The sequence below is a fragment of the Notechis scutatus genome, chromosome 4, assembly GCF_049901735.1.
Source record: "Notechis scutatus isolate UNSWTSFEM ecotype Mainland chromosome 4, rNotScu1.2, whole genome shotgun sequence".
Taxonomy (NCBI): domain Eukaryota; kingdom Metazoa; phylum Chordata; class Lepidosauria; order Squamata; family Elapidae; genus Notechis; species Notechis scutatus.
The window spans coordinates 77319833-77347009 of NC_142012.1; the positions used below are offsets into that span (position 1 = coordinate 77319833).

The following is a 27177-nucleotide window of genomic DNA, read 5'->3' on the forward strand; positions in this document are numbered from 1 at the left end:
AGCTTCATCACTTGAGACTTTCAAGAAGAGATTGGACTGCCATTTGTCAGAAATGGTGTAGGGTCTCCCACTTGGGTGGGGGGTTGGACTAGATGACCTATAAGGTCCCTTCCAACTTTGATTATCTGTATCTACAGAACAGTTGAGCTAAGCCATGCCCAGGCTCCTTGCTGTCTCCTTCAGTTTCCAAACAGCCCTCAACTCTTCAAATATCTATCTATCTATCTATCTATCTATCTATCTATCTATCTATCTATCTATCTATCTATCTAATCTACCCCCCCCACACATATATATCAATAAAGATTGGCAATTGAGCCTTAAAAGAATTGTAAAATCGTTATTGTTCGATGCAGCATTAAAAAAAAACAGATGTGTCTAGGTAGTAGGGCAGACAGGTAGTTTACTTCCAGGCCTAGAAGCATCAAAGACTGGCTGAATAGATGAATAAATAATTTTAAATAAATAAATAATTTTAGAGCCCTGAAAGTATAAACAGCAGATGTGTCTTAAAAGGACATGTGCCTGGCCTGAGGAGCAGCACAAGTTTCCAGGGAGAGATCTCAAAAACAACGAAGAAACAAGAGGCCTCTTTTGATAACGACACAGAGAAGGGGGGCTTTAATTATCTTCTTGGGGTTGCCCCCACTGTAAGGAGAAGTCCCATGTCTGAGTCTATAAGTAACCTCAAGCAGAGCATAACTAGAACAAGAATGTCTGATTTTTCTTAATTTGTTTATAGAAGGATGTGTACGGCTGGTCAACTCCCAGAAATGCAGCTGAATGACGTACCACACAATAAGAGCAGTCAATAACAACAACAACAACAAAAACCCCAATGATAAAAGCAAAACAAGAGAGTTGAGGCACACAGCAACATATTCTGCCTCCCAGGATGAGGCCACCTAACATTCCTGGCCCAAGGCCTGAGGGGACAACCAAATGTTTAAAGCTTTCCTGAAGGCCCACAGAGTTGAGGGCCACGAGTGCCTCTTTCAGGACGAGAGTATGGCAAGTTCTTCACTCTTAAGTCTTAAAAACGAGCTGTGTTGATTCTGACACTCAGTACAGGTAGTCCTAGACTTACAACCATTCATTGAGTGACCTTTTGAAGTTATAACACTGACCACTGCAGCATTGCCCTGGTCATCTCTTGATTAGAATTCAGATGCCTGGCAACTGGTTCACCTTTGTGATGGTTGCTGTGTCCGAAGATCACATGATAGGTAGGTAGGTAGGTAGATAGATAGATAGATAGATAGATAGATAGATAGATAGATAGATAGATAGATAGATAGATAGATAGATAGATAGAATGGATACATACATAACCTTTCTCTTCTAAATAGATCTCTTTCTTTACATATAAAATCCGAACCCTTCCCATTCTAGTTTTGGAGTAAGAGTGAAAGGAACTTGAAATACATGGTTGAACATCCATGTTTTTCCCCATTTCTCCAAGTCTTTCATTTTAATTCAAAAGAGCTTTAAAAATGTGTGTTGCTTTCCTTGTGCCTTTTTTTTTTTTAAGTATTGTTGCAGTGGGCATTTGAATTTCAGACCTATATACCAAATACAACCCAGAGAATAATATATTTGATAAAGAGACAATATTCTACGGATAATCCCACTGGACACTTTTATTCAAGCGCTTAACATTTGGCAGATGTAAGAGGTAGTTCTTACACAATCAGAGAAAGACATGAAAATAGATCTGAACATTGTCAAAACAAGGGACAGATGGAAATCGGGTCTCCAGTCTGAAAGAGAGGCAGAGCAAGAGAAAACACTGGGGAAAAGTTTAAATCTTGGTTTTGTATTGGGGGCTTGTGTTTGAACTATAGCAGTCCCTGGAACTCTTTCATAATATCTTTGTAGTTATTTCTGGTAACAATAGACGTACTGATCAGAAGTTTCTGGGTCCTTATGTGCCTGTTAATTGTTCCCAATCCAACCTGCTATGTGTCGGGGCCTTAATAGCAAATGTCTTGAAAGTGTCATCTTGTTGGTTTTATTTAGCATTTCCTATAGATATTGATTGATGTAGGGGAAGGAATAGCTGAACCTGGGGGCAGAGCCAAAAGCAGAAGCAGCATTGTATCTCTATATAGCTACAAATGGACTAAATGCAACTCTTCTTGAATTCTATTGACCTTTATCTTGCACCAAGATAGTGCTGTTAGTTGAATAGGTGCCTCTGCATAAGCGCAAGTAATAACAAATCACTTTAATTGGAACTTCACATGTTCCTATCTGTCATCCCTGACACTAATCAACTCAACTTACTCAAAATTTTTCAGTGGGATTCAAGAGGGGTGGACTTAGTCCATTTGTGGCTACGTAGATATTCTTTGCTGATTCCTCTTTTGACCCTGCCTCCAGAATCCGCCACTCCTTCTCCTACATTGATTGATTTGATGCGATTTGATTTGATTTCTATAGCCGCCCATCTCAGCCAAGTGATTCTGAGCAACTTAACAATTATAAAACCATAAGACAGTTAAAGCAATGAAAAACAATGAAACTATAAAAGCATCCAAAAGAATAAAAACGTGCAGCAGCCAAGATATTAACCAAAACAGGCTTTGAGAAGCAAATAACAATGAATTAATTTTTTATCTCCTACCTCAAACTGGCCTTCAGACTGTAACCTAGACGGTTTTCAAATTTCAGGTTTCCGTCAGGATAATTCAAAATCATCATGTAGAGAGACAGATAGCAAAAGCAGGAAAATTGGCTGGCTAAACGGAGAGGCTGAAATCCGGCAGCTTACCAGAGATAATTCAGCCTCTTGTGCGTGAAGAGATTGCCTTTTTCTTCTTTTTCCCAATATTCTGTTTTCAAATCAAACCATCAAAGAGAAGCCAAGAAAATCATTAACAAAGACCATGGCTATGAAGTTCTACATCAGCTATTCGGTATATGGTTGGTATTCCCCTTGGAACGCTGAGTGCTTTTATCTGGGAGCACGGCTGATGAACCCCAAGGTTTTGAATAGCTATTAATTACCTATTTTGCCAGTAATGAAATGAGTGGAAATTAAACAATTAAACAACAGTCTTTCCCCTTGCCCTTGATAAAGTGTGACTTACAACTAGCCACATTTAGAAGATGAGCGCATTAAGAGTCAAGTATATACTACAGATTTGAAAGTTTATATGTTTTTATAGAATGAAAATGGCAACTCCTTATAAAAGTATTTATTATTTGCAAAATAAAATTACCTCAAACTAGGACTTTATTTTCCAAAACCACTTCTTCTAAACAAATAGCAACTAAATCAGAAGTCACTAATTCTAAACAGATTCCATGTTATGAAGAACAGATGTTTATATATGAAAGAGACAATTTGCCTGTGCATTTTCGAAGATTCATAGCTTTGAAATATTTTACCACAAACGTTAGGGGTTGAAAAAAAATGGACTTAAATGTCAGTTTAATAGATGCTAAAAGAACATTTTCCACATGTTTACATTTAAACAATATTGGAACAAGATGTAAAAAAGTAACTTGGGCACAAAAGTAAGGTTAAAACATTAGCTCTGTGATTTAAATACTTTATTTTCTTTTTAGTAAAGTCAGCAAGTTTTATCCATGTTTTTTTTTTAAATCTCAACTTTAAAAGCCACTTTTTTTTGCCATTACCTGAAAGTTCCTTGAATGCTGTGCAAAATTTCTGAAATAAATAAATTGGGAGATTCTAACATTAAATGTTTGACAGTAATAGGCCTAAAATAAATATTTGTCAGTGGTAGATATTTAAGTCAGATTTTTGTACATTTTTCTGAATTTAAATGGTTTTAAATTATTCTTATTTACCAAGCAGATATGGAAATTCAAGGACATTGTTTACTGATACTATTTCATGCTTTTTAAAACATTATTTTGATAACCTCACTTTTCTCTCTCGAGGTAAGCATGACATATAACATTTCCCCTTGCTGTTAGGGAGATTGGTAATTCCCTCCTCCCTCCCCCCACCAAAAAAATTACAGTTATGTATTTTTGTTTAACCAAATGTGTAATTTAAAACTATTTTGTGCAAAAACTAAAAGTTAGGTATTGAAATAGTCTGTGGACATGAAGCTTGTGTAGACGCTGGTTCTATGGTATCTTTCTGCCAGGACTTTTTTTAAAAAAAATCCACCTCACCCACTCAAAAGTGGTTAGCAGTTGGAACAACAGGATTAGATACCATAAGTACCAGTTTTCTGTTTTCAGGCCATTCGACATAGCAAAAAAATCCAGATTAATCTTTGGTTTAGAGTTTGGAAAAGATGTTTCTTTGCTCAAAGCCCTTGGACTGTTGGGGAAAAGAGCAAGTATATAAATTAATTAAAGAAATGAAATTAAGAGACTCCTTTCTCTTACATTTAAAATTTGATTAATTCACTCCTAAGGTTAGCAGAATCATTGAAAAATCAATATTTTATAATCAGGAGTAAAATGCTAGCCACCCCTGTAGATGGAGGCTGAAAACATTTACTGCATGATGATATATATATATATATATATATAAGTTTTTGCGGGTACTTACATGTATAGTATTCAGCTTTGTTCGGGTATTTTCCCACATCATTATAGTTGTGCTTTTAAAGTTGTAGCAACATTTCGGCAGAATCTCATCTACCATCATCAGGCTTCTGTATTGTGTTCGTCTTAAGAAAACTTAAGAAAATATATATATATATATATACATTGGACAGACCAATAGAAGAATAAGTACCCGCCTGGATGAACACAAAAATGCAGTCAAAAAGCTGGAACACACTTCCTCACTAGTCCAACACATGGAAGCTACAGGTCATAGCATCAACTTCAATGGCACCAAAACCCTGGCCACTATGGAAAACCCTAGCCACAGAGTCATCAGAGAAGCCATAGAGATTGAAAAAGACCAGAAAGCATGAACAGAAGAGATGATTCCACCAGGCTGTCAATCATTTGGAAGCCTGCACTCACAAACAAAAAATCTCCACACCACAAGCCAGGCAAACACCTGGGCACAAACAGATCCCCCTGATACCTCCAGCTCAAACACACCCCAACCAGGCACCCAGATGAAACCCAGCTTCCTAACTAATGATAGCCGTCCATTTACCCGAAGCCAAGCTGCACTAAAGGCCTCCATTAAAGTAACACAATGCTGCCAGCCAATCAAGATACAAAAAGAGCCAAAAAACAGACAGAAGATATCAGAAACACCCATCAAGCAGAACACAGCAAACTCCGAGACCAATAAACACAGACCAAGACTCCCAACCAATCAGGATGAAGAAAAAACCATTCTGGCACAGCAATAGGCTGCCCCAAATTTAAATCTGAAACCACTGTAAAAGTCTGACCCACAGACGGACACAATACAGAAGCCTGATGATGGCAGATGAGATTCTGCTGAAACGTTGCTACAACTTTAAAAGAACTACAATGACGTGGGAAAATACCGAACCAAGCCGAACACCATACATGTAAGTACCCATGAAAACTTAAGAAAAATATATATATATATATATATATATATATATATATATATATATATATATATATATATACATATATATATATATATACATACATACAGACGAACACAATACAGAAGCCTGATGATGGCAGATAAGATTCTGCCGAAACGTTGCTACAACTTTAAAAGCACAACTATAATGACGTGGGAAAATACCCGAACAAAGCTGAATACCATACATGTAAGTACTCGCGAAAACTTAAGAAAACACACACACACACACACACACACACATATCTATATATATATATTGATTTTGTAGGTTTTTAAAATCAAAACAAGTTACATAAGCTGAAATATACGACACACTAAAAATAATTGAGATGCAGTATCTTGGCTCTAAGCCTCATAGTCTCATAAAACCAAACTTTCATATAACTTGGCACCAGGGGTGGGATTCTATTGGTTTGGACCGGTCCTATAAAACTGGTTGTTACGATTCTGCACAGTTTGGAGAACCAGCAAATCGTGCCCCTGGCTGACCAGGCCCCTCTCTGCCCCCCCTTCCCTCCCCGCCCAGTCAGTCCTTATTGCGCATCGCTGACTGCATTCTCCCCCACCCAGTCCCTCCTTAAGGCATTTCTTTCTTGCCTGGGGAAGAAATGGGCATTTCTTTTTTAAATAAAGGTGTTTTTTTTGTTTTTTTTACACATCTCTTCATGCGAGCAACGCAGTTCCAGATTACAACATTTATACCTAGTCATAATTACCTTTCCATCTGCCTTATTTAACTTCACCTCAAATCATGATCCATTCCACTAGCCTTGAGATAAATTTCCATTTCATGTTTCAATTCATTGGTTCAATATCAGTATCATTTCATCCACACATATATTTTCAATTCTTTATCCCTTATTATTTCCATCTTCAGCCTACCACCTGTACATCATTATCATCCTTAACTTTCTCTAGACTGATATATAATAAACAATGGAAATAGAGTAAAAATAAAATGAAACTAATATATTTAAGATCCACGTGGTATATACCCCCCCCTCTACATATAATTATATAGTAATCATGTTTTTTTCTTTATTTCCACTTAGCCAAAGTTTGCCTATGTAGTTTAATAAATTTTCATTCCCCTACTTTTAATCATAAAAAAAATACTCTCATTGTAGATACTTTATATTCTCATATAATCCTTAGGGGAGGCAAATATTTTTTGAACCCAAATGCAAAAATGAAGACCAGGATGAGATTTGGGGGTGGAATTCCATACTGCTGCTTACTTTTAAAAAATTTGCTAGCCTTTTTGCTGCCCGTGTGATGCTGCAGTCAGGAAAACTGGTGTTTGGGAAGGCAAATATTTTTTGAACCCAAATATAAAAACGGACACCAGGACGAGATTCAGGATGGAATTCCAGGCTTAAAAAATGGTGTTGCTTGCTGTTTTTAAAAATCGAGCCTTTTTGGTGCCCGGGGAGGAAAATGCCTGATTCCTCGGTCAGGAAAACAGTGCCCAAGGAGGCAAATATTTTTTGAACCCAAATGCAAAATTGGACAAGCGAGACAGTTGTTGTGAGTTTTGACCCAGTTTATGACTTTCCTTGCCACCGTTGTTAAGTGAATCACTGCTGTTGTTAAGTTAGTAACACAGTTGTTAAGTGGATCTGGCTTCCCCATTGGCTTTGCTTGTCAGGAGGTCTCAAAAGGGGATCACACACACACACTCCGTTCAGAATACTGCAACCATCATAGCAATAGCATTTATACTTATATACCGCTTCACAGTGCTTTTTGCAGCGCCCTCTAGGCAATTTACAGAACCAACCTCTTGCCCCCAACAATCTGGGTCCTTATTTGACCTCAGAAGGATGGAAGTCTGAGTCAACCTTGAGCCTGGTGAGATTCGATCTGCCAAATTGCAGGCAGCTGGCAGTCAGCAGAAGGAGCCTGCAGTACTGCACTCTCACCACTGCGCCACCGAGGCTCTTAATATGAACTAGTTGCCCAGTATCTGAATTTTGATCACATGACCATGAGGATACTGCAGTGGTTGTAAGTGTGAATAGTGGTCGTAAGTCACTTTTTTGGTGCCATTGTAACTTTGTCACTAAACGAATGGTTACAGGTTGAGGACTACCTGTGCTGTGTGGTGATGCAATTCTCTTTTGTACAAAAGTTCTTAAACAAATTGTCTTTCACAACTGATTTCGAACTTATAGAAGAAAGTACAGATTTTGGGGGGGAGGAACCAAATCTGCCTTGATCTAAGAATGATGGAGTGTTCAGGAATTGGGGTTGGTAAAAACCAATTAGCATGAACTCAAAAGTTTTTCCAAACGGAGTGCAAACTTATTAAATATTGACTTTGCCATTTAGTTTCATCTATTAAATTGCTTTACATTATATTATATGTTTGCTTAGGTCTGATTAATGCCATAATCTCATATAAAGTCAAGGCAAATTGAGCTGTTAGAAGTTGACAACATTTTAACTCTCTCAAATGACGGTGAAATAGATTGCCATTATGAGTTCTCATTTCTCAGCCTTTTGACTAAAATCCAGTGTAGTGTGTGGAATTTTGGGGATCCTTCCTACTGGAATCTGACCTTTATATATGCCAGGTTTCATGCTTCTAGGCTAAAGGATATATTTTTTTCTTCTGTAGTTTGGTCACTGCAATCATACACAAAAATGTTTTCTCATGATTTCCTCTGCGGGTTGACCAAATAGACAAATGTGGTGGTGGGGGGAAACTTTCATAATGCTTTAAACTGTCAACTCATAAAATATTTCTATGGTCTTTTTAGAGTTGCCAACAGAAAAGGAGGGAGGAGCAGTGCACCAGCTTGCAAAACCAAAACTGCATTTCATAAATGTTTTCAAAGATAGTAACTAGGTGACCAAAGTTTCTCCCACGCAAAATTCTAACTGGAGAACGTGATTGATGACTCTTGGCTATGAATGTGTCCCATTGGAGAATATGAATTACGATACACCCAGGGGGTGGAGGGAAACCAGGGTCAAGGGTGACAATGAATGATGTATCTCAGAGTTGGATGAACCCAGGCAATGCCGGACCTTTTAACTCCCAATAAATCCTTTTGAAGTTTTGGAAGTTTGGCTCAAGACTCATGATTTAAACGCGGGTAGCTGCCGGAATCCTGACATTAACAGTTCCTGCTTTAGCAACCTGGTCCCTTGCAAAAGCAAGTCGTAGTGGCAGTGTGATTCTTTCTGTTCCACTACCACTTCGGTGATTGTACGTGCGCGCAGCTTTCCCCACACCAACTGAGGCCTGCAGCGCCAATCAGCTAAGAGGAGAAAGAAGAGAAAAGCACAGGCGCAGGTGGGAGGGCCAATCCTGCCCTTTTCTTTCTCCTCTTAGCTGATCGCCGGAGGCTTTTTTTTTTTTTGCTACCGGTTCATTAGAACCGGGCCGAACCGGTGTCATACCACCACTGAGTAGTGGTCTATTGGAGTTAATTTCCTACTGAACTGTTGCTATATTGATGCCTTAAATCACGGGTGTCAAACTCGCTGCATCACACTGATGTCGCTGTCAGCTTTGGAAGCCATATTAGCACCAGACGCTTCCACACTGTCACATTCTTGAGCCTGAGAAAAGGGGAGGGGAGAATTTCTTGGAGTGTATGTGGTTAGACATAATAGCATTCTTCTTCTAAGTCAAGGTCATGTTATTTCTGCACATGGGTGAGGGGACGTCTCGAGTTGGGATGGATGGTGATTGGAGCGTGTGATGCAATGATGAGTTTAGGGGAAGGATTTGTAATTTTTTACTTATTGCAAGGAAACCCGGAACTTTCAGATTTGAGATTTCCCAGATGTGCCAGTTTACTATCCAAATAAAACAGAACTTTTGAGAAGATGTCTGCCTTGGAGTTATTTGTTGGAGTGGAGGTTTTCTGGAACGCTGACAGTCACGTGATGTAATGCAATGGTTTTTTTTTTTTTTTTTGCTTTCACAGATCTGGGGTAGGTGTGGCCTGCGTGTGACAGATCCAGCCAACGGGCCGCCAGTTTGACACTTGCCTTAAATTCAAATCCACACAGCATTCTATAACGTGAAGTTTTGAAATACACGGAATCACAAAATCTAACCTCTTTTTTTCTCCCTCTCTCTTCCTTCCCCCTGTGATCTCTTTCAGATTTGAAGAACTGGTGAAAAAATTTAAGGTAGAATATCATGCTGGTGGGTCTACGCAGAATTCCGTTAAAGTGGCACAGGTTTGTCCCCCTTCACAATGAATTACATCCAGGTTAAGACTTAATGTCATGCTCCTGTCAAAATCTGATTCCAAGGGAGAGGCCAAGCAGCTGACAGGGAGTTGGAATGTGGCTCCGTTGGCTGTGAAGGAAACTGGGGAAGGACAAAGTCCGACTGGGCAGAGCAGGAGAGAGGTAGAACAAAGGGAGAGGGAATTCAGAGGAAGACCCAGGCCCATCCCCTCTTCATTTTAGGGCATGCAGGGAGGAACGGAGAAAGGAACAACGTGAGTTACGTGGCTTACAAGGGAGGAAAGGGCCCTGATTCCCTTCATTAGCTGCAGCTGGGAACGCAGTGTTTAAAAAGGGAAGCTGCATGCAGCAAGCTGTTGGGAGCAAATCATAAATTTATCTGGTATTGTGGAGGCTTATCTGTGTTCCTGGCATCTTCCCAATTGTATGTGTTTTGCTGTGCTTTCAAGTCTGCAATTCCTTCTCCTGCCCTGTCAAGTTAATTATTGCAGCATGGTTTGTTTGGATTTTTAGTTACTGTTTGTATGTACTTTGTTTTCGGACTGAATTTTCTCCACTTAAAGACTCTTCTTGGGAGAGTTTTTCTCCAGCCGAAGGTAACCTGGACATTGGGGGCAAAGTTGGAGGTATTCTTAAAGGGATTCTTCTTCCTTATTTGACTGTGTTTCCTTTATGCCACGCCCCAGGTCATCACACTTAAAGATGTTTTCATCCTAAAATGTGTTTATTTATGTAGCATAAACACAACATTCTACGGTTGTACTTTATTGTTGCCAACAGTAGGAAGAGATGGTTATGTGTACAATGATCATCTAAAGTTGCAGCCACTGTTCTCTTTCTGGGTTAGATGTATAAAATGTCCTACTTTAATTGAATAAGATATTTAAATGTTACAGGGTGTCTTGCAGTTGGGGATTTCATCGCCCTTCAAACATGTCCTTGAATAAAGCCAACGATTGCTGGAGACTAAGCATTCTTATCTGAGACTTCAAATTTGTCAAGAAGTAAATTATCTGGAAGGTTTTCTACCTAATAATTGGATTAAAGGCCTGTTAAAAGCTTGACAATTGGGAACAGATTTAAAACTTTACACAATTGGAGGAAGGAAGAATCTTGGGATTTGCAGAGGAACCTGTTTGACAGTTTCTCCCTTCCAATGTGGAAATTAAGTGACTTTGGGGCAGAGGTGGGTATTCATCAGGTTCTGACCGGTGCTGGAGAACCAGTAGCGGAAATTTTGAGTAGTTCAGAGAACTGGCAAATCCCACCTTTGTCTGGCCCTTCCAACCCCTTCTATTTTCTGCCTCCCAAGTCCCAGCTGATTAGCTGGGTCTTCTTTGGTTGCCCTGCACAGGAGAACGGAGCTGGAAAGCAGGTTAATAGGGTAGGAAGGGAATGGGGATTTTGCAGTATCCTTCCCCTGGAGTGAGGTGGGAATGGAGATTTTACAGTATCCTTCTCCTGCCATGCCCACTAAGCCATACCCACAGAACTGGTAGTAAAAAAAATTGAATTCCACCACTGGTTTGGGGGCTGGTTTGAGGAGGTGGAGGCCTGGAGAAGCAAACACCAAGAAGGAACCGGGGACTGAAAACATTTGAGCAACACTGCAGAGTAATCGTAAACTAGTAATCTGAAAGCCATATATGACAGGGGTCCCCAACCACCAGTCCCCGGACCGGTCCCGGTCCGTGGATCATTTTTTACTGGGCTGCAAAGCTTGGGCGCCGCCATCTTGTTTCGACGGCGCTTCCGGGTTTTCGGTTGCTTCCGGGTTTTCAGTTGGAAAGCGGCGTTTGGGTGCTCGCGCCTTAGTTTCGTCGAAGCAGGGGGCGGCTTTGAACGAAGAGCCGTCCCGATGGCGGTGGAGTCTCACGTTACTCAGGTACCGGTCCGTGGAAGAATAAATAATCGTGAAACCGGTCCCTGGTTCAAAAAAGGTTGGGGGCCACTGATATATGACATTGATCTTAAACTTGTAGAATTGAGTGGTAGGAGACTTTAGAGTGACAGAAGGTAAGAACTGTGCCCTTATTAGTCCTCAATTTGCAACTTAATATTCAACTTGTTTTAGTGACTGTTTGAAGTTGCAGTGGAACTCAAAAAAGTGACTTACAACTACCCCTCATACTTATGACCGTCATAGTATCCTTACAGCTGCAATGTCATCAAAATTTGTGGGCTTGGAAACCAGCATGCATCCACGCGTCCTTGAGAGAGACCCTTAACAAACACATGATTGACTTACCTGCTTAACAACCATGGCCAAAAAATGTTGTTAAATTGGACGTGGCTCACTTAAGAACTGCCTTGTTGAGCAACTGAAATTCTGGTTGTAGTCGTACCTCAAGGACTTCCTGTATATAAGGAAAAGTTTGTCTTCTTTTAATCTCTTCCCCCTTCCCATTTTATTAAGTGAGGAGAAAATGAGTTAGAACTTTGCATTATATAAATTTAATTGCATTGGAAAGTCTCTATTTAAAGTAAAATAGTTCTGATCATTTTCATGGGAGCCAATGATCTATAGCCGTGATGGCAAACCTATGGCATGCGTGCTGGAAGTGGTACGCAGAACCATTTCTGCTGGCACGCGAGAGGTCGCCCGGAAGAGCCCCAACGGCACATGCATGCGCACCCCCATCAGCCAGCTGATTGTCGGGAGACACATGCGCATGCACAGAGGCGTGCGGTGTGTGTGTGGGGTTGCGTGCATGCACAGAGATGCATGCTGTGGACACGGGGTCATGCGCTCATGCACAGAGGTGTGCAGTGCATGCACAGGGGGTCGTGCACACATGTGCGGGGGCAGGGAGGTCGTGCGTGCATTGCATCATGGGTGCAAGCATGCAAGCGAGTGCATGCACACACTTTCAGCACTAACCCTCACTGATCTATAGGTTGGGGCACAAAAACTAATGTGGTTATAGAATAATAGAAAATACTTGTAGCTGGGGTTCTAGATTTTGGAGAGGTTTGCTCTCCAAGCTTGTTTCAATTTAGTTTCTGAACGTTTTATTACAACACTAGGTAACATCATCAGCAGGGTTTTCTTGTCCTATTCCTCTTTAGCTTATAACTGTGTGCCCATGTGGTCAATTGGTGGTGTGATTGGTTGTTCGTTTGTTGGAGTTACGTTTCAATTCTGAGCAACCGATTATATTAAAGTAACCAAAATAACTTTTACAATCCCTGAGGCATGGCACAACTTTTGAGCACCCCTAATGTTTGGAAATTAAAAGTTGAAAAATTTGACACGCCCTCGACCAGGGCTATCAAACTCCCGGCCTCTGGGCAGAATGCGTCACGCACTGGCCACGCCCATGCCTGGTTTAGCAAAGGGTGGAAAAGTCCCGATATGTCATGTGACGCTGATGTGATGACGTGAGTTTGACAACCCTGCCCTAGACAATAATCTTCCTTTTTTCTTTTTTTTGATATTCAAAATACAGTAGAGCCCTTGGGTTGCCATTGTAATCCATTCCAGGATTTCATCCGCAACCCGATTTGGTTGTGACTGGAAGCATGACCATCTGCACATATGCAAACAAACAAAAAAACAAACACCAAAAAATGGCGCCAAAGGGGAAATCGGCACGGAAAGGGAATCTTTCCACGCTGATTTTGTTCGCCGCCCATTTTTTGAATCGATTTGGTCGTGAACAGGAGCATTTGCGACCCGAGGTTCCAATGTATTTTGAGCTACAAGTTCAGAAGTTCAAAATGCATTCTGTAATTAAGTGACTAGCTGGAAACCTATACCAAACGAACAAAGATGGAACCCTTTAGAAATAAGGGCTGTTCATGTGAGTTGGTCATGTGATCTTTCCCAGCTGAAGAGACAACAAACCAAGGATTGCCGGGCGCGAGCATGTGCAAGGGGTGGCGGCCATAGTTTCTTCTCGCATCAGGCCCTTGCTGCTGCTTCTTACGTCTCCTTTCGCAGAAGAGCCTGCTGTGTCACACCCCAGTGCACCATTGTGCGTGTGTGTGTGAGCACGTGAGGCCCATCATTAATTTGCACATTTGGCAATTATAATTAGGAATCCAAAAATGGATCATTGGCTTTTATCCGGCACACTTAAGAGAAAAGGGACAGATGGTACAAATGGCAGCAATGCATCAGCATATGAAACAAAAGTTAGTAAGCTAACAGTACCGGGGGAGATGCAAGGAACACTTCAAAACTGGGATTTATTTTCACTGGACAAGCAGCAGACAAAATAGAAAAGCTTAAAACTAGCCAAATTTTACCATCACTTTGATGGTAAACCTGGGGTATACAAGCTTAAATAACGTAAAAGCTTGCAAGAAGACAATGAAACGGACATTGTTTAATGCTAAGGCAGTGGAGCCCTATAAAGGGAATACATCAAAGACGCAAAAACTGGCCAATATTTTGCTGAGTTGCACTGTCTTGTCTTTTCAGGTTGCGCAATGAGTTGAATTTGTTGGGTTTTTTGCTTGATTCAGAGTTTGAACATGGATTTTGGGGGAGGGGGGTGGCAGCCTCCTGAATCAATTCATAGATACATTTAATAATTGGGGTGGTCTCCCAATCTCTTATTTTCGGAAATGGACCAAAACCCTTGATCAAGAAAGTAAAGCCAAGGACCAAATAACCTGAATAGTCTAATTATGACTTAATTAGAAATTCATCAGATGTTCTTGGTAAACATCCAACCTGAGAGGATCTTCAGAGTTGGAAGAAAAAAAAAACTTAGGCAAGCATCTCCCTGTGTCTGACATAACATTCAATTGGATAAGGAACCCCTGATTCCTTATTCTTATTTTTCTAAGAATTAAGATGAGAGAATTAGGTAGATTTATGCTATTTTCATATTAGTAGCTAAGAAGAAAGGTTTTTTTCCCCTTGATAACTGACTGTTCTTTAGTCAGAAACAGCTTTGCAACTTATGGGGTGTTTTAAGTCCCATAGAGCAAGCGTCGCCAACCTTTTGGACCTCAGGGACCACCAAAGTCATAATTTGAAATCCCAGGGACCACTAATATGAATTTTGACTGACGGTGGCTTGCTGACGTTGGTGGGAAAGCCGGTCCCATATTCCAGAGCTGTAGTAGTCACAAGACTGGCCCTTTGGTCATCCTGGAGCAACTCCTCCAGTCAATGGCAGGCCGGTGCACCCAGGTGGAGGAGCAGCTGCTCCGGGATGACCAAAGGGCCAGTCCTGTGACTACTGCAGCTCTGGAATATGGGACCGACTTTCCCACTAACGTCAGCAAGCCACCCTGGGGTAGATTTCCCTCCCCCGCTGTTGGTCTTACCTTCCAGTTCCAGCTCACATGGCTCTACTCAAGGTAATGTTTGCACTCCACCAAAGGGTGGGGGCCAGCATGGGCCATGTGGGCAGTGCAGCCTTGTGTTCCTGCGCAGCCTGGATTAGTTGCTTTGAGGGTGACATTTCTCTGCAGAAACCCAAATTTTCTCGCGGACTACCAGTGGTCCCCGGCCCACTGGTTGGTGACCACTACCGAAGAGCTTATACTCTCAAGTGACTTTGATAATAAAGGAGAATATTCGTAGCTCAGGGTTGGCATGAGGGGCCCTTTATTTCCTATAGGAAATAAAAAGCATGTTTGCCTACCCATATTTGACCATATTGCTGCTCAGTTTTGATTTTAACGTTGCTAACTGACGACTGAGCCGAAATCTTCCCTGTAAATCGCACCCATTTTTTTAAAAAAAGTATCTTAAACTAGTTCAATCTTTGCTGACTTATTTGTGCACTAGCCCCGTTTTATTTATTTATTAAGACTTAGTATCTTCCTCTGAACAGTGTAACAATATAAAACCGTATTATTCTAATGCAACACTTTTGCTAATACCATTGTGTTAGCAAAAGTGTTGCATTAGAATAATACGGTTTTATATTGTGACACTGTCATACGGTTTTATATTGTTACACTAATCGGTAATTTGTTCCGGAAGACACAACGGATACTAAAAATCGACAAGTACTGAGAAACACCACATGGCCCGATATTTCGGCCAGAAGAAATAGCTAGTCACCAGGCAATTGGTGTCAATCAGTTCTTCCTTGCATGTACATGAGTGCATGGACAAATTTTTTGGCTTCAAAACGCGTCGAATACAAAATTTGAAGAGTTTTGAAGCAGTCGGGTGCCAAGGTATGACTGTAAGAAATATTAAAGAGAAATTTATATTAAGTGGCTTTGTGAATACTGTTTATCTAATTATGTCCATAATTTGCTTTTATTTTATTTTTTTCAATACACTAGAAAGGAAAATAATAAGAATAGAATATATTGCAGTAATCAGTGCAAACTTCTATGATGTTAAGCTAGTTTAGTAAAGTGGAGTGACATAATCCCATGCTATTTTTTATTTATTATTATTGCCGGTGAGTCCTAGCAGGGGATAGGTTACAAAGCAATGGATTTTTTTTATTTTATTTTTTGCACAAAGTCCTGGAATATGATCTCCAAGCTTCAGGTTCTTCGAGTCTTCATCCCTCGTAAACTATAACATTCAATCAAAAGAGCAATCACAGCTTATATTCAGCAAACAGCCTGCTAAATTGAGATAGGTTTGGAGGAGGAAATGAATTCCTTTTCTTTTCCCTCAGCTGCCAAATTTACTGTAGCAAAACATCAGAAGGCTAAAATAAATCTTTGTTTGGATAGTGGCATTAAAAGTTTGGGAAACAGCACTGGCTGTAAAATGAACAGAGCAACAAAAATTCTCAAAAAATGAAATGTAGCTGCTACTTTTCTGGTTTGAGAAGCTGGCTTCTTCAGAGATCTGTACCAGAGGCTGATCTATTCCAATCAGCCCAGGTGTCTTCTCTGCAGAGTTAGCTTCGTTCTTGGGAACGACTTCTTGCAGCATCCAAATAAGAAACGCATCCAAACGATCCAACTGAAGCAGGTAAGAGCAGCTTCGCTTCACAGAGAGCATCAGCTGAGTACAAGGAAACATTTAAATAACACTGAAATCCTGAAGGGGAAAGGTCACAGAAAGATGGGAAGTCCTACAAAACCGAAGACGTAGTTGGAGGAAAGAAAACCCCACAAAGGGGTAAAATAGATCCATCCTCATAGAAAAATAGAGCTTTCTAAAATGGTGAGGAGACAAAGAGAAATGGAAGAAGGACTGGCTACCCAAAGAATGAGAGAAGTCTCCAAAAATTGTAGGAACTCTCTTAATAGGACTAAAGCCAGAGATGGGATGCTGCCGGTTCGCACCGGTTCAACTGAACCGGTAGTTAAGATTCTGAGCAGTTCAGCGAACTGGCAAATCCCACCACTGGCTGCCCCCCCCCCCCATCCCCTGCTTATTTTTGGCTCATTTTCAGGATGGTTTTTGGCCCATTTTTTGACCATTTTCAGGCTGGTTTTTGGACCATAAATGGCTCGAAAAATGGCCTGAAAATGGCTCCAAAAACAGCCTGAAAACACCCCAAAACTGGCCAAAAACAGGCCAAAACACGGGCGAGGGCAGGGCCAAGCAGTGGTGGGATTAGCCCCAACTGGCTGAATCCTACCTCTGCTTTTGAGGTGAGTGGCCGGGAGGTGGGGCTGGGTGTGATGAGTGACATCACCCACCCAGTCACATGACCAACCGGCCACGCATACCTGGCTAGATTTTAAGTTATTCCAATCCCACCTCTGACTAAAGCTCAGAATGAGCTGAGAAGGAAAGGAGGGAGGGAGAGAGGGAAGGAAGGAAGGAGTAATTTAATTGAGGTCTTTATGGCAGGGTGGATACATCCTAGACCTAGACTACTAAAGATACAAACCCTGCAGAACTTGTAAGGTTTTAAAAACGGAAAGAAACAAAATCCCCCATCTTTGAAAAAGGAAAGAAGGAAGTCTCAGGAAACTACAGACCTGTTAGCTTGATTATTAGACTGGATTCAAGTAGACTTTTAAACCTGTTTGTGAGCACAGAGATAAGCATGTGACAACTTATAGAACTCTGAGAAATTGTACCTAGCTAACCTAGATCTTAGTAACCATGTTTAATATCCTTACCCCTAAGCCTGGCAAACTCTTGCCATCTTGCAATGCCTTTATGAATTTCAGAATTCTGCCGCAATCCAATTACATGCAGATGGACTTTCTTCATCTTTGCACTCTGTTTTAGTTACATTATCTCTCTTTACACAGATAGCTTTTGAGTCTTTTTTATGTTTTCAGTATGTCTGTGTATCTCAACTATATTTTGTACAGTTTCTGTTTCAGTTCCCTGCTTCAAGGATGTTTTTAAGGCACCTTGGAGTATCCTTTATCCTTATTTTCATCTAACAGCTTTCTCCATCCTTTAGCATCTGTTCTTTTTTTTTTTTTCCCCATGGAGCCATTAATCTATTTCCATTTCATATTGTATTTCTTCAAACAATGACTTTCTGGGAACACCATTATCTGCTATTACAGCTAAGTGACTTTCAAAAGCTTCTTATGATTCAGAAGAGAGAGATGACCATTCAAAGAAAGGAAGGGAAAAAGCTATTAGGTGAAAGTGCCTGAGCTACTTCTGCCGAGGACGAGAGGATCCTTACCGTTGAGGCCACCGACTCTGCTCTCTCTCTCTCTCTACCAGGTCCCTGGGCTGGTCCTGAGAGATACAAGAGAACTCCTGCAGAATAATTTTCTGGGAGATGGTTGCTCTTTGCAGTCACAGATGAAGGGGCACAGAATAATTAGAAAATCCTTATCTAGTTCATAGTGCAGGTAGTCCTACACTTACAAACAGATGCTGCTGGTTTGGACCGGTTCAAGGGAACCTGTAGCTCCGATGATCAGCTGGTCCCTCCCACCTGGCCCCACCTTATCCTGTCCTTTATTTCCTGCCTTGTAGCTCATCTCAATCGTGCGGCACAGTTGATTCCACACACACACCCTCGCTGTTCTACTTACCATTGCTGACTTGGAAGATAAGCAGCTGAGCTGCTAAATGCCCCCATTTTCTTTCTTTAAAGAAAATTTATTGATTTTTTTACATTTTTAAAAAAGAAAAATTAATCATAACATCAACAGTACTGAAACATTCATATTATACATATCTGTCTCTTGTGTATTTTACATTTATATCCATTGTTATGCGATTATATACATTTATCTGTCCTCTACTTATTTTACCTTTCTTTCTTTTTTTTCTATTTGTCTATTTTCCAGCCAATTATACCATATCTCCCAAATTTTGTAATATTCTGACTCTTCTTTAGTTCTAGGGTCAATTTGTCCATTTTGGCACAGTCCAAGATTTTTTGAATTATCAATTCATCGGGGGGGGGTGTTATTGTGTTTCCAACATTGTGCATAAGATATTCTAGCCGCCGTTAATACATGCATTACCATATACTCAATCTTTTTATCATGTTTCTTTTTGAATATCCCCAGCATGGTTCAAATTCTATTTGTTCTTTGACAATTTCTTGTAACCATTGCCTTATTTTGGTCCAGTATTTTTTAGCTTCTGGACAAGACCACCACATATGATAGAAAGCAGGGGTGGGATTTAATCGGTGTTACTACCGGTTTGGTGACTACGTTTTGCCACAACCCAAAACTCTTGGGCTCTAACTATTTCAACATTTTTGATTGGTGATTAAGATCAGGGGTCGCCAACCTTTTGGACCTCAGGGACCACCAAACTCATAATTTTAAACCCCGCAGACCATTAATATGAATTTTGATTGACGGTGGCTTGCTGACATTGGTGGGAAAGTCGGTCCCATATTCCAGAGCTGCAGTAGTCACAGGACTGGCCCTTTGGTCATCCCGGAGCAGCTGCTCCTCCACCTAGGTGCACCGGCCTGCCATGGACTGGAGGAGCTGCTCCGGGATGACCAAAGGGCCAATCCTGTGACTACTGCAGCTCTGGAATACGGGATCGACTTTCCCACCAACGTCAGCAAGCCACCTTGGGGCAGATTCCGCCCCCCCTTGGTCTTACCTTCCAGTTCCATCTCACTCTACTTGGCTCTACTCAAGGTAAGGTTTGCATTTGGCTGAAGGGTGGGGGCCAGCGGGTGGGCAGGCCATGTTGGCGGCACAGCCTTGTGTTCCCATGCAGCCTGGATTAATTGCTTTGGGGGGAGTGCTTTGGGGGACATTTCTCTGCAGACCACCAAAATTTTCTTGCGGACCACAGTGGTCCCCAGCCCACCGGTTGGTGACCACTGATTCAGTTGAAGAGTTCTATTTGACCATCACTTTCCAGGAAGCAGAAAGGCCTAACTAGCAAGTTTCAAAACTAGAGATTTTGGAGAAGGAGGTCGCGTTATGATCTGACCATTATTATCTAGTTCTAACAGGATGAATCTGCAGCTATAAAGTCCGTACAAGACCCTTGTACTATTATCACAGACCCTCCTCTTATTTTTCCAAATTCAGAAGGGAAAAGCTGCCGGGCCTTCCTACTAGCCAGCCAGTTTTACAGGAGTTAATATATCAGACATGATATTCTTCCGATTAAAATCGGAATTCCAATTTTTGGGGGAATCGCTCCCCCCACCTTTCCCCCCCCTTCTTCTCCTCCTTCCCCTCCCCTCGGAGGCCCCTTGAGTCAGGAGTTGCTACCACCGGTGCAGCTCCGCGCGGCTCCAGTCCCGCGTTGCCTCGGGAAGGGAAAGGCAAAAAGGAAGAGCCGCGGCGGCACTTTGCAACGGCAGCAGCGGCACCGGAGCAGACCAGCCGTCTCTCCGTCTGACGGCCTTAGCTGAATCTCTGCCTCCCAGCGCGCTTGGTTCTCCGCCCGCAGGCTTCCCCGGCCCCTTGCCAAGCGGGTTTTCCGCCCCAGCCCGGCAGGGCCCTCGCTGCCTTCCCCTCGCCTGGCCGGCCGGGCTCCTTGGGCAACCCGGCTGCCTCGTGCCGAAAAGCGTGCTGCCAGGCAGGGGCCACGCGGCGCAGGGCAACACACCACCGCCCGGCCCTGGCGAGGGAAAGCAGCGGGCGCTCCCCAGGCGGCGGCCTCGGCCCCGCCACCAGGGAAGCGGCTGCCCAGCTCCGGAGCTGATCCACACTTGACCGGCTGGAAAGGAAGGGTGTGTAGCATTGGTGTTGTGTGTGCGATTTCTTGGCGTGCGGCGCGGGGTCTCTTTTGGCCGGCCCCGATTTTTTTTTCAGAGGGGAATATCATGCCTGTATATGAGGAACATAAAATCGGTCAGGTTGGGCATGGCTTCCTTCTGCTTGAATAGATACTGAGCTAGCTCTGACTTCATTCTAGAATGTCTGGTTAGCACAAATTCCCCTCAGCTTTAGATTTAGGACTATGGAAGCTGACATGGGTGTTAGCAGAGCCTCCAGGATGAGTTGCTGTTCTGCATCATCTCAGCCCCTCTCGGGGGCCATCCAAGGAACTTAATCTTTTTTCTTTCTTTTTTCCTGTTGCGAACTAAATATCTGGCAGCCGTACAACAACTCCAAGGGATATTTATTTCCTTCTAAGAAATTTCACTGTCTTTGCGGCTGGGGGTATATACTTTAAAAAGGGAGGGGTGTGTGTGGATACTTGTCGACGTTTTCCTCCATTCTGAATTGCTCGTCTACAGTATGAATGAAAGTTTATTTCCTTTATTTATGGTGCTGAAGAGTAGTACACTTTTTTTTCCTTTTTCTTTTTGCAGATAGCAAGATTCAATTTTTTAAAAAACTTCTTTTCCTACTGGCTTGCTTCTACAAAAAGATGCGTTTCAAAAAGTGTAACCCAAAAGGTGTAATGGGTTTTTGGTGTGTTTTTTTTTGGTTCTTCCAACAGATGGAAAAATAATTAGATTAGATCCAGAGATCTCCCATTAGAATTCTCCCGCTTGCTGAAGAGGGTGGGAAAGTGATTCTCTCTTTAAAAAAAAACCCCACTCCCGGTTCCTCCTCCTGTTTGCATTTCTTAAAAGTCTGTTTTGAAGAGATGGGGGGAGGGGAGAGGGAAGAGCACTCAGAACAGCAGGAGTCCTTGAGGGTTCAGAGATTGGTGTGCGTGTGTGCATACATTGGATTCCCACTCCCAGCCGCTGAGGAGGGTCTGTAGAATTGCAGCCATCTCTACCAATGCAAGAGTCTTCCTTGATTCCAGGCGATTGTCAACATTCCAAAATAAGCTTTTGGTCAGGATTTACCTAGCATGGAAATCAAAGCAAAATAAAATCATATTCCGGAGGAATGTGAAAAGTATGCTCAATTGCAGGAAACGCTTAATGTTCTATCCCAGAGGTTTCCAAACTTGGCACCTTTAAGACTTGTGGACTTCAACTCCCACAACTTGAGAGATACAGGAGAACTCCTGGGGTTATGCTGGCTGAGAAATTCTGGGAGTTGAAGTCCACAAGTCTTAAAGTTGCCAAGTTTGGGGACCCCTGTTTTATCCCGTTGAATCTGAGAGGGTGTTCTGACCCACGCCCCTTTCCAACAAATCAAACACAATCCAAAAGGAACAGAAACCATGTAATGCTTTTCCAAAATAATTAACTGTGATAAGCACAAGTCTTGCCAAACTGCAAGACTTGTCAAAAGATAACAGACAAGAAATAATTTGCAAAATAAGAATCTTCAAACACAAACTCAGGATACTGGAATGTCCACGAGGCTGGAGTTTCAAAATGTCTTTGCTTCCTGCAAAGAAGGTTCATTTCACAGCTGGCTTTTATCTTCTTGAAGGAGGGGCCATTACCTTGTAGCCTTACTCCTGAGTCACCCATGCTGTTGTAATTGCTCTTTCCTCCGAGCAATCCTGCACGCACGTGCACTTAGCACAGGCTCCTTGGGAACCTCCTCCTCACTGTTGCCAGCCCCCACAATCTCTGAAGGCAGCAGTCCACTCCCTAATGGTCCTGGCCCCTCATCAGAGTCCTTGCTCTCCTCAGCCGTCTGCACCTGCTGCCAGCTAACCACAACAGAGGGGGAGAAGGAACTCCAGACCAATTTTTTTATTCTACCATGCAATAAATGTTGATGGTCAAGTGACGTGATGGGTTTAATGCTATGCACCATATCCCTTGCAGAAAAAAAACCCAGAGTGCAGCCCTTTCTTGACCCGTAGGAGTTACCAGTGAAGTAAGAAGTTGATGGTTTACGAGCTTTAAAAAAGAGGAAAGAAACCAAGAAGCTCCTTGCTTCTGCCTTCCTATAGAAGGAAATAAATGAGGAATTGGTGCCCTGCAGCTGATTCCAAACATAGAACAGGTAGAAAACCAAATCCAGGATTTTTAGTTTATTTGACTATTGGGCTTCATTTCCTGTTGGCTTATTGAATACTTGTCTTTAAATGTTAAAACATTTGAAAGCTTCCTTTTCCTCCACCTTTTTAGTAAAGGTAAAGATTCCCCTCGCACGTATGTGCTAGTTGTTTCTGGCTCTAAGGGGCAGTGCTTATCTCTGTTACAAAGCTGAAGAGCTAGCACTGTCTGAAGATGTCTCCGAGGTCATGTGGCCGGCATGACTAAACTCCAAAGGCACACGGAACGCTGTTCCCTTCCCACCGAAGGGGTCCCTATTTTTCCACTTGCATTTTTACATGCTTTCGCACTGCTAGGTTGGCAGAAGCTGGGACAAGGAACGGGAGCTCACTCCATTACGCGGCGCTGGGGATTCAAACCCCCGAACTGCCGACCTTTCTGATCTTAGCGACTGAGCCACCACGTCCCACCCTTTTACCTTCCTGGTAAATAAATTCTACCCCTCTTATGCATTCCAATTGTCACACATTTTCCCCCTATAATACAATAAAGAGCCTTATGAACTAGGACAATATCACATTGTCCCCCCACCCCATCCCCGGAATTTAATTTATTCAGTTCTAGACTTTCTCCTTCTTTTGTTCTTGGGCTCTCTTAGCAGTTCTCTCTAACTTGAGAATGGCTATTCCAATCCCTTACAGAAAATTGTTTTATTTTTTTTTATATACATTTTTGTTAAGAATTTTAATAATGATAGTAAAATGTAATACAAACTAAAGAAAGAAAAGAGAATGGAAAGGAGTAAAAAGTACAAGGAAAAAGATAAAAGAAGATAAAAACAAGTATATAAAGACGTTACTTCCAACTGTCATATAAACAAGTATAAACAAGTTTTCACCCTCTCAGTTACAAACATTTATTTCTTCATTCCATATCCCATCTGTTATTTATTGTACAAAAACAAATATATAAAACATTGCCTTTTCTGTCCTCCTATCAGCAGAAAGTCTAAAAACTATAGCATATCTTATCTTAAGCTTAAATAAAATAACTTTTTAACTTTGATCAAATAAACCAGATTTACATCCTTTCCTTTTGACAGTCTTAATTTTCACTTCATTCAAATATTGTTGTAAACCTTCAACAAGGATTTACAAGCCTCTTTTTGAGATCCAGTAGGATAAAAATATCTACATCATTCGCTTGGTTTGTCATTTGTATTTCCTTGTTAATTTTAAAATCTTAGCCAGTTCATTTTTTAGACCCATGAAACATCCTTTTCTAAAGTCATTCCCTTGGCTTGTCAGCTGTAAATCCACTTTCAATACCATCTCTAGCTTGTCAGATAAAAATTCTTCTATACCTGACATTTCTTCAATAACATCTTTTGGATGTAGTTTATCCTTAGGAGCATCTACGAATTGAAGCATTGTTGACATTACTGATAGTGTGGCTATAATTTTATGATTTCATTTTTCAAAAGTCTCCTTCTGTATTTTATGGTCATACAGTTTTGCTCCATTTTACAGGCCTGTATGTATTGTCTGTACCTAAAATCTTTAGTCCCCTCTAGTGCCCAGTTTTTAAAATCATCAGTTTTAGAAATGACAAACTGATTGGCTCTTCAGAATTACTCTCTGGACAAAAAGAGGACTTGGAATCACCCATAATTGACTTCAGAAGGAAGAGAGATGTACATTTACCATTGTACATAAATGGCGAGGAAGTGGAGATGCTTGTAAAGAAGACACAGAAGAAGCCGTACTTCCTGAGAATGCTCAGGAAGATCAATCTATCTCAGCATCTACTTCTGTCCTACTACCGCAGCACCATTGAGAGTGTCCTGACATACGGCACCCTTGCATGGGATGGGAGCAGCTCTGTAGCGGACAAAAAAGCTCTACAGAGAATCATTAAAACTGCCCAGAATATCATTGGGCTCCAGCTACCAGCCCTGGGTGACATCTTCGCATCTCGCTGTTTGAGGAAGTCGCTCAACAAGACTCTTCCCATCCTGCTTACAATCTTTATGAACTGTTGCCTTCTGGCAGAAGATACAGAACAATTAAAATTCGGACCACACATTTTCTCTAATAGTTTTTATCCCAGAGCTATAATTGCAATTAACAATGAACTTAAGGACCACCATCAGTGAGCTGTTGGACAGTATTGCTTGGTCTGTTGTGTGGATGCTTGTGTATTTTTAGAAGGCGGGGAATTTTGGTGGGTGGGTGGGGGTGTTTGGAGATTGTCATGTGTGTGTGCATGTTGAGTCTGGTCTCTGGGTGTTATGTAAATTTCGTTGTATGTATACTGTGTATATACGTACAATGACAGTAAGGAATTCAATTCAATTCAATGTGCTCCAGTCATTGTTTCATGCAAGGAGACCACAGTGGTCTCTGAAAAGTTTAGAGTTCTGGGAAATGAGCTCTGCTATCTCTCCGTAAACCAGAGTCATTGCCTTTATGGGTCCATATACTTCGTTTCTTAATCCCTTTTGGAAATTACTTCTTAACTGTTTTTCAAATATTAGGAATCTTCAGAATAGCAGCTTTTACTGCACAGGGTATACATAGCTGGCTGAGGAATTCTGGGAGTTGAAGTCCGCAAGTGTTAAAGTCGCCAAGTTTGGAGACCTCTGTACTAAGGGAACTAGAGAATATGATCACAAAATCAGTTTTGGTCCTCTCTGTGAACTCTTGAAGAAGAGCTGAGATCTCAGGAGAGCAGTGAGTAGCAACAGTCACATCTTCAGAAGGAAGAAAAACCTCAGCTGATCATCTTATTTCCTTCAAATAGATTATCAAGCAGCATATGTGTGAATACTTTGGGTAGGCACGCTACAATCAACAGCAACCAGCACGATCTCATTGCAAATAAATCATGCCAGATTACAGTAATTAATGAAATACACCAATGCGCAGAAATGATTACATTAACCATGCTATTAAAAAATAAAGAGGAAGGAGATTTCTATATAATATGGAATATATGGTACAAATCGCTGAGTAAAAAGGAAGTAAAGATGTTTAGTGAAAATGACTAAAGAAATTCGGGAAAAAATAGGAAAAAGGACGAATGCGTATATAGATACGTATATATGCAAAATAATATAAATATTGTAATGTAATAAAAATGTTTATAAGTAAGGATTTAGTAAACAAGCTGTAGATATATTTGTAGTAAATGAATTTAATTGACACTATTGGATAGGTACACTGTTACGACAACACTGCAAAATGTGAGGATATGTTTTTCTTCTTTAAATTTTTTTTGGAAATTTTGAATAAACAAATATTTTAAAAAAATCATGCCAGACTAAATTTTATTCCTTAGCCGATGATGTTATTAGCTTAGTCAATCAGGGAAATGTCATAGACATCGTACAGCCACACCAAAGCCAAGAGAAGGAAGAGAGAAACAGATATACAAAGCCAGGAAACTCAATCTAGGATACTGGTAGGGGTCCACTTAGGTGGCCAACCCTTCAATTTCAGCCCAGCCAGATATCCGAGGCAAATTGAAATATCTAAATATAGATGAGCTATGATGCTAGCATAATTTAATATTTTACCTTCCACTGTTCTGGAACATGAGTATAACTCCTAATAACAAATGAATCTGCCTATGTGGAATGGGTCATGTAAAGACCGATGTTCACTTTTTCCCTTTCATAGAGATATTTCTGCGTGCCACTTAACAGCGGTGTTAGGACACCCAGGACACCCAGCTTTCATTTTAATCTTTGGAATCTGCAGTTTGGTAGAAGTGATATAGTCTCTCTGAATGTTTCTGATATCATAAAAGAATAACTGCTTAATGGTCTGTGACCATATGGAATATGTACCCTGCTATTTCATACCGATTAGACATTTGCTATTATTAAATATTGCAAATTATATATTATTTTTGATGTGCCTTAATATAAATACTGGTTTTAATGCACCGATTGAACAGGTTTTGTTTTCACTTTTATAGGTTAATAGGCCTCACTGGTTTAATTATTTTGATTCATTTTATAGATTTTAGGTTCATAATATTAACTTATATTTTATTCATACTTGTATGTGTATTCTATTAAATTTTTACTATTCTTTAACTTGTTGTACGCTTGTCATGTCTGACATGCAAGCTGTCAGCTAGTGAGCAAGGCATAGTTCTCGTTTGCTTGAAGACTTCAGACTGACGATAGATGGGCATCTGTCCGAGATGCTCCTGTAGAACTTCTCTGAGAGTTGCAGAAGACTCAACATTGGCAACATTAAGATGTGTGGACTTCAACTCCCAGAA

General features: G+C 41.2%; 1 protein-coding gene across 2 annotated transcripts in view; it reads left to right on the forward strand.

The window, feature by feature from the left end:
- ADK (adenosine kinase) overlaps window positions 1-27177 on the forward strand; it is a 250147-nt gene that overhangs the window by 77723 nt on the left and 145247 nt on the right. For both annotated transcript variants that reach the window (XM_026674199.2, XM_026674200.2), the window contains exon 4: window positions 9637-9715. In XM_026674199.2, coding sequence (XP_026529984.1) covers window positions 9637-9715 — 79 coding nt within the window. The remainder of the gene's footprint in view (window positions 1-9636; window positions 9716-27177) is intronic.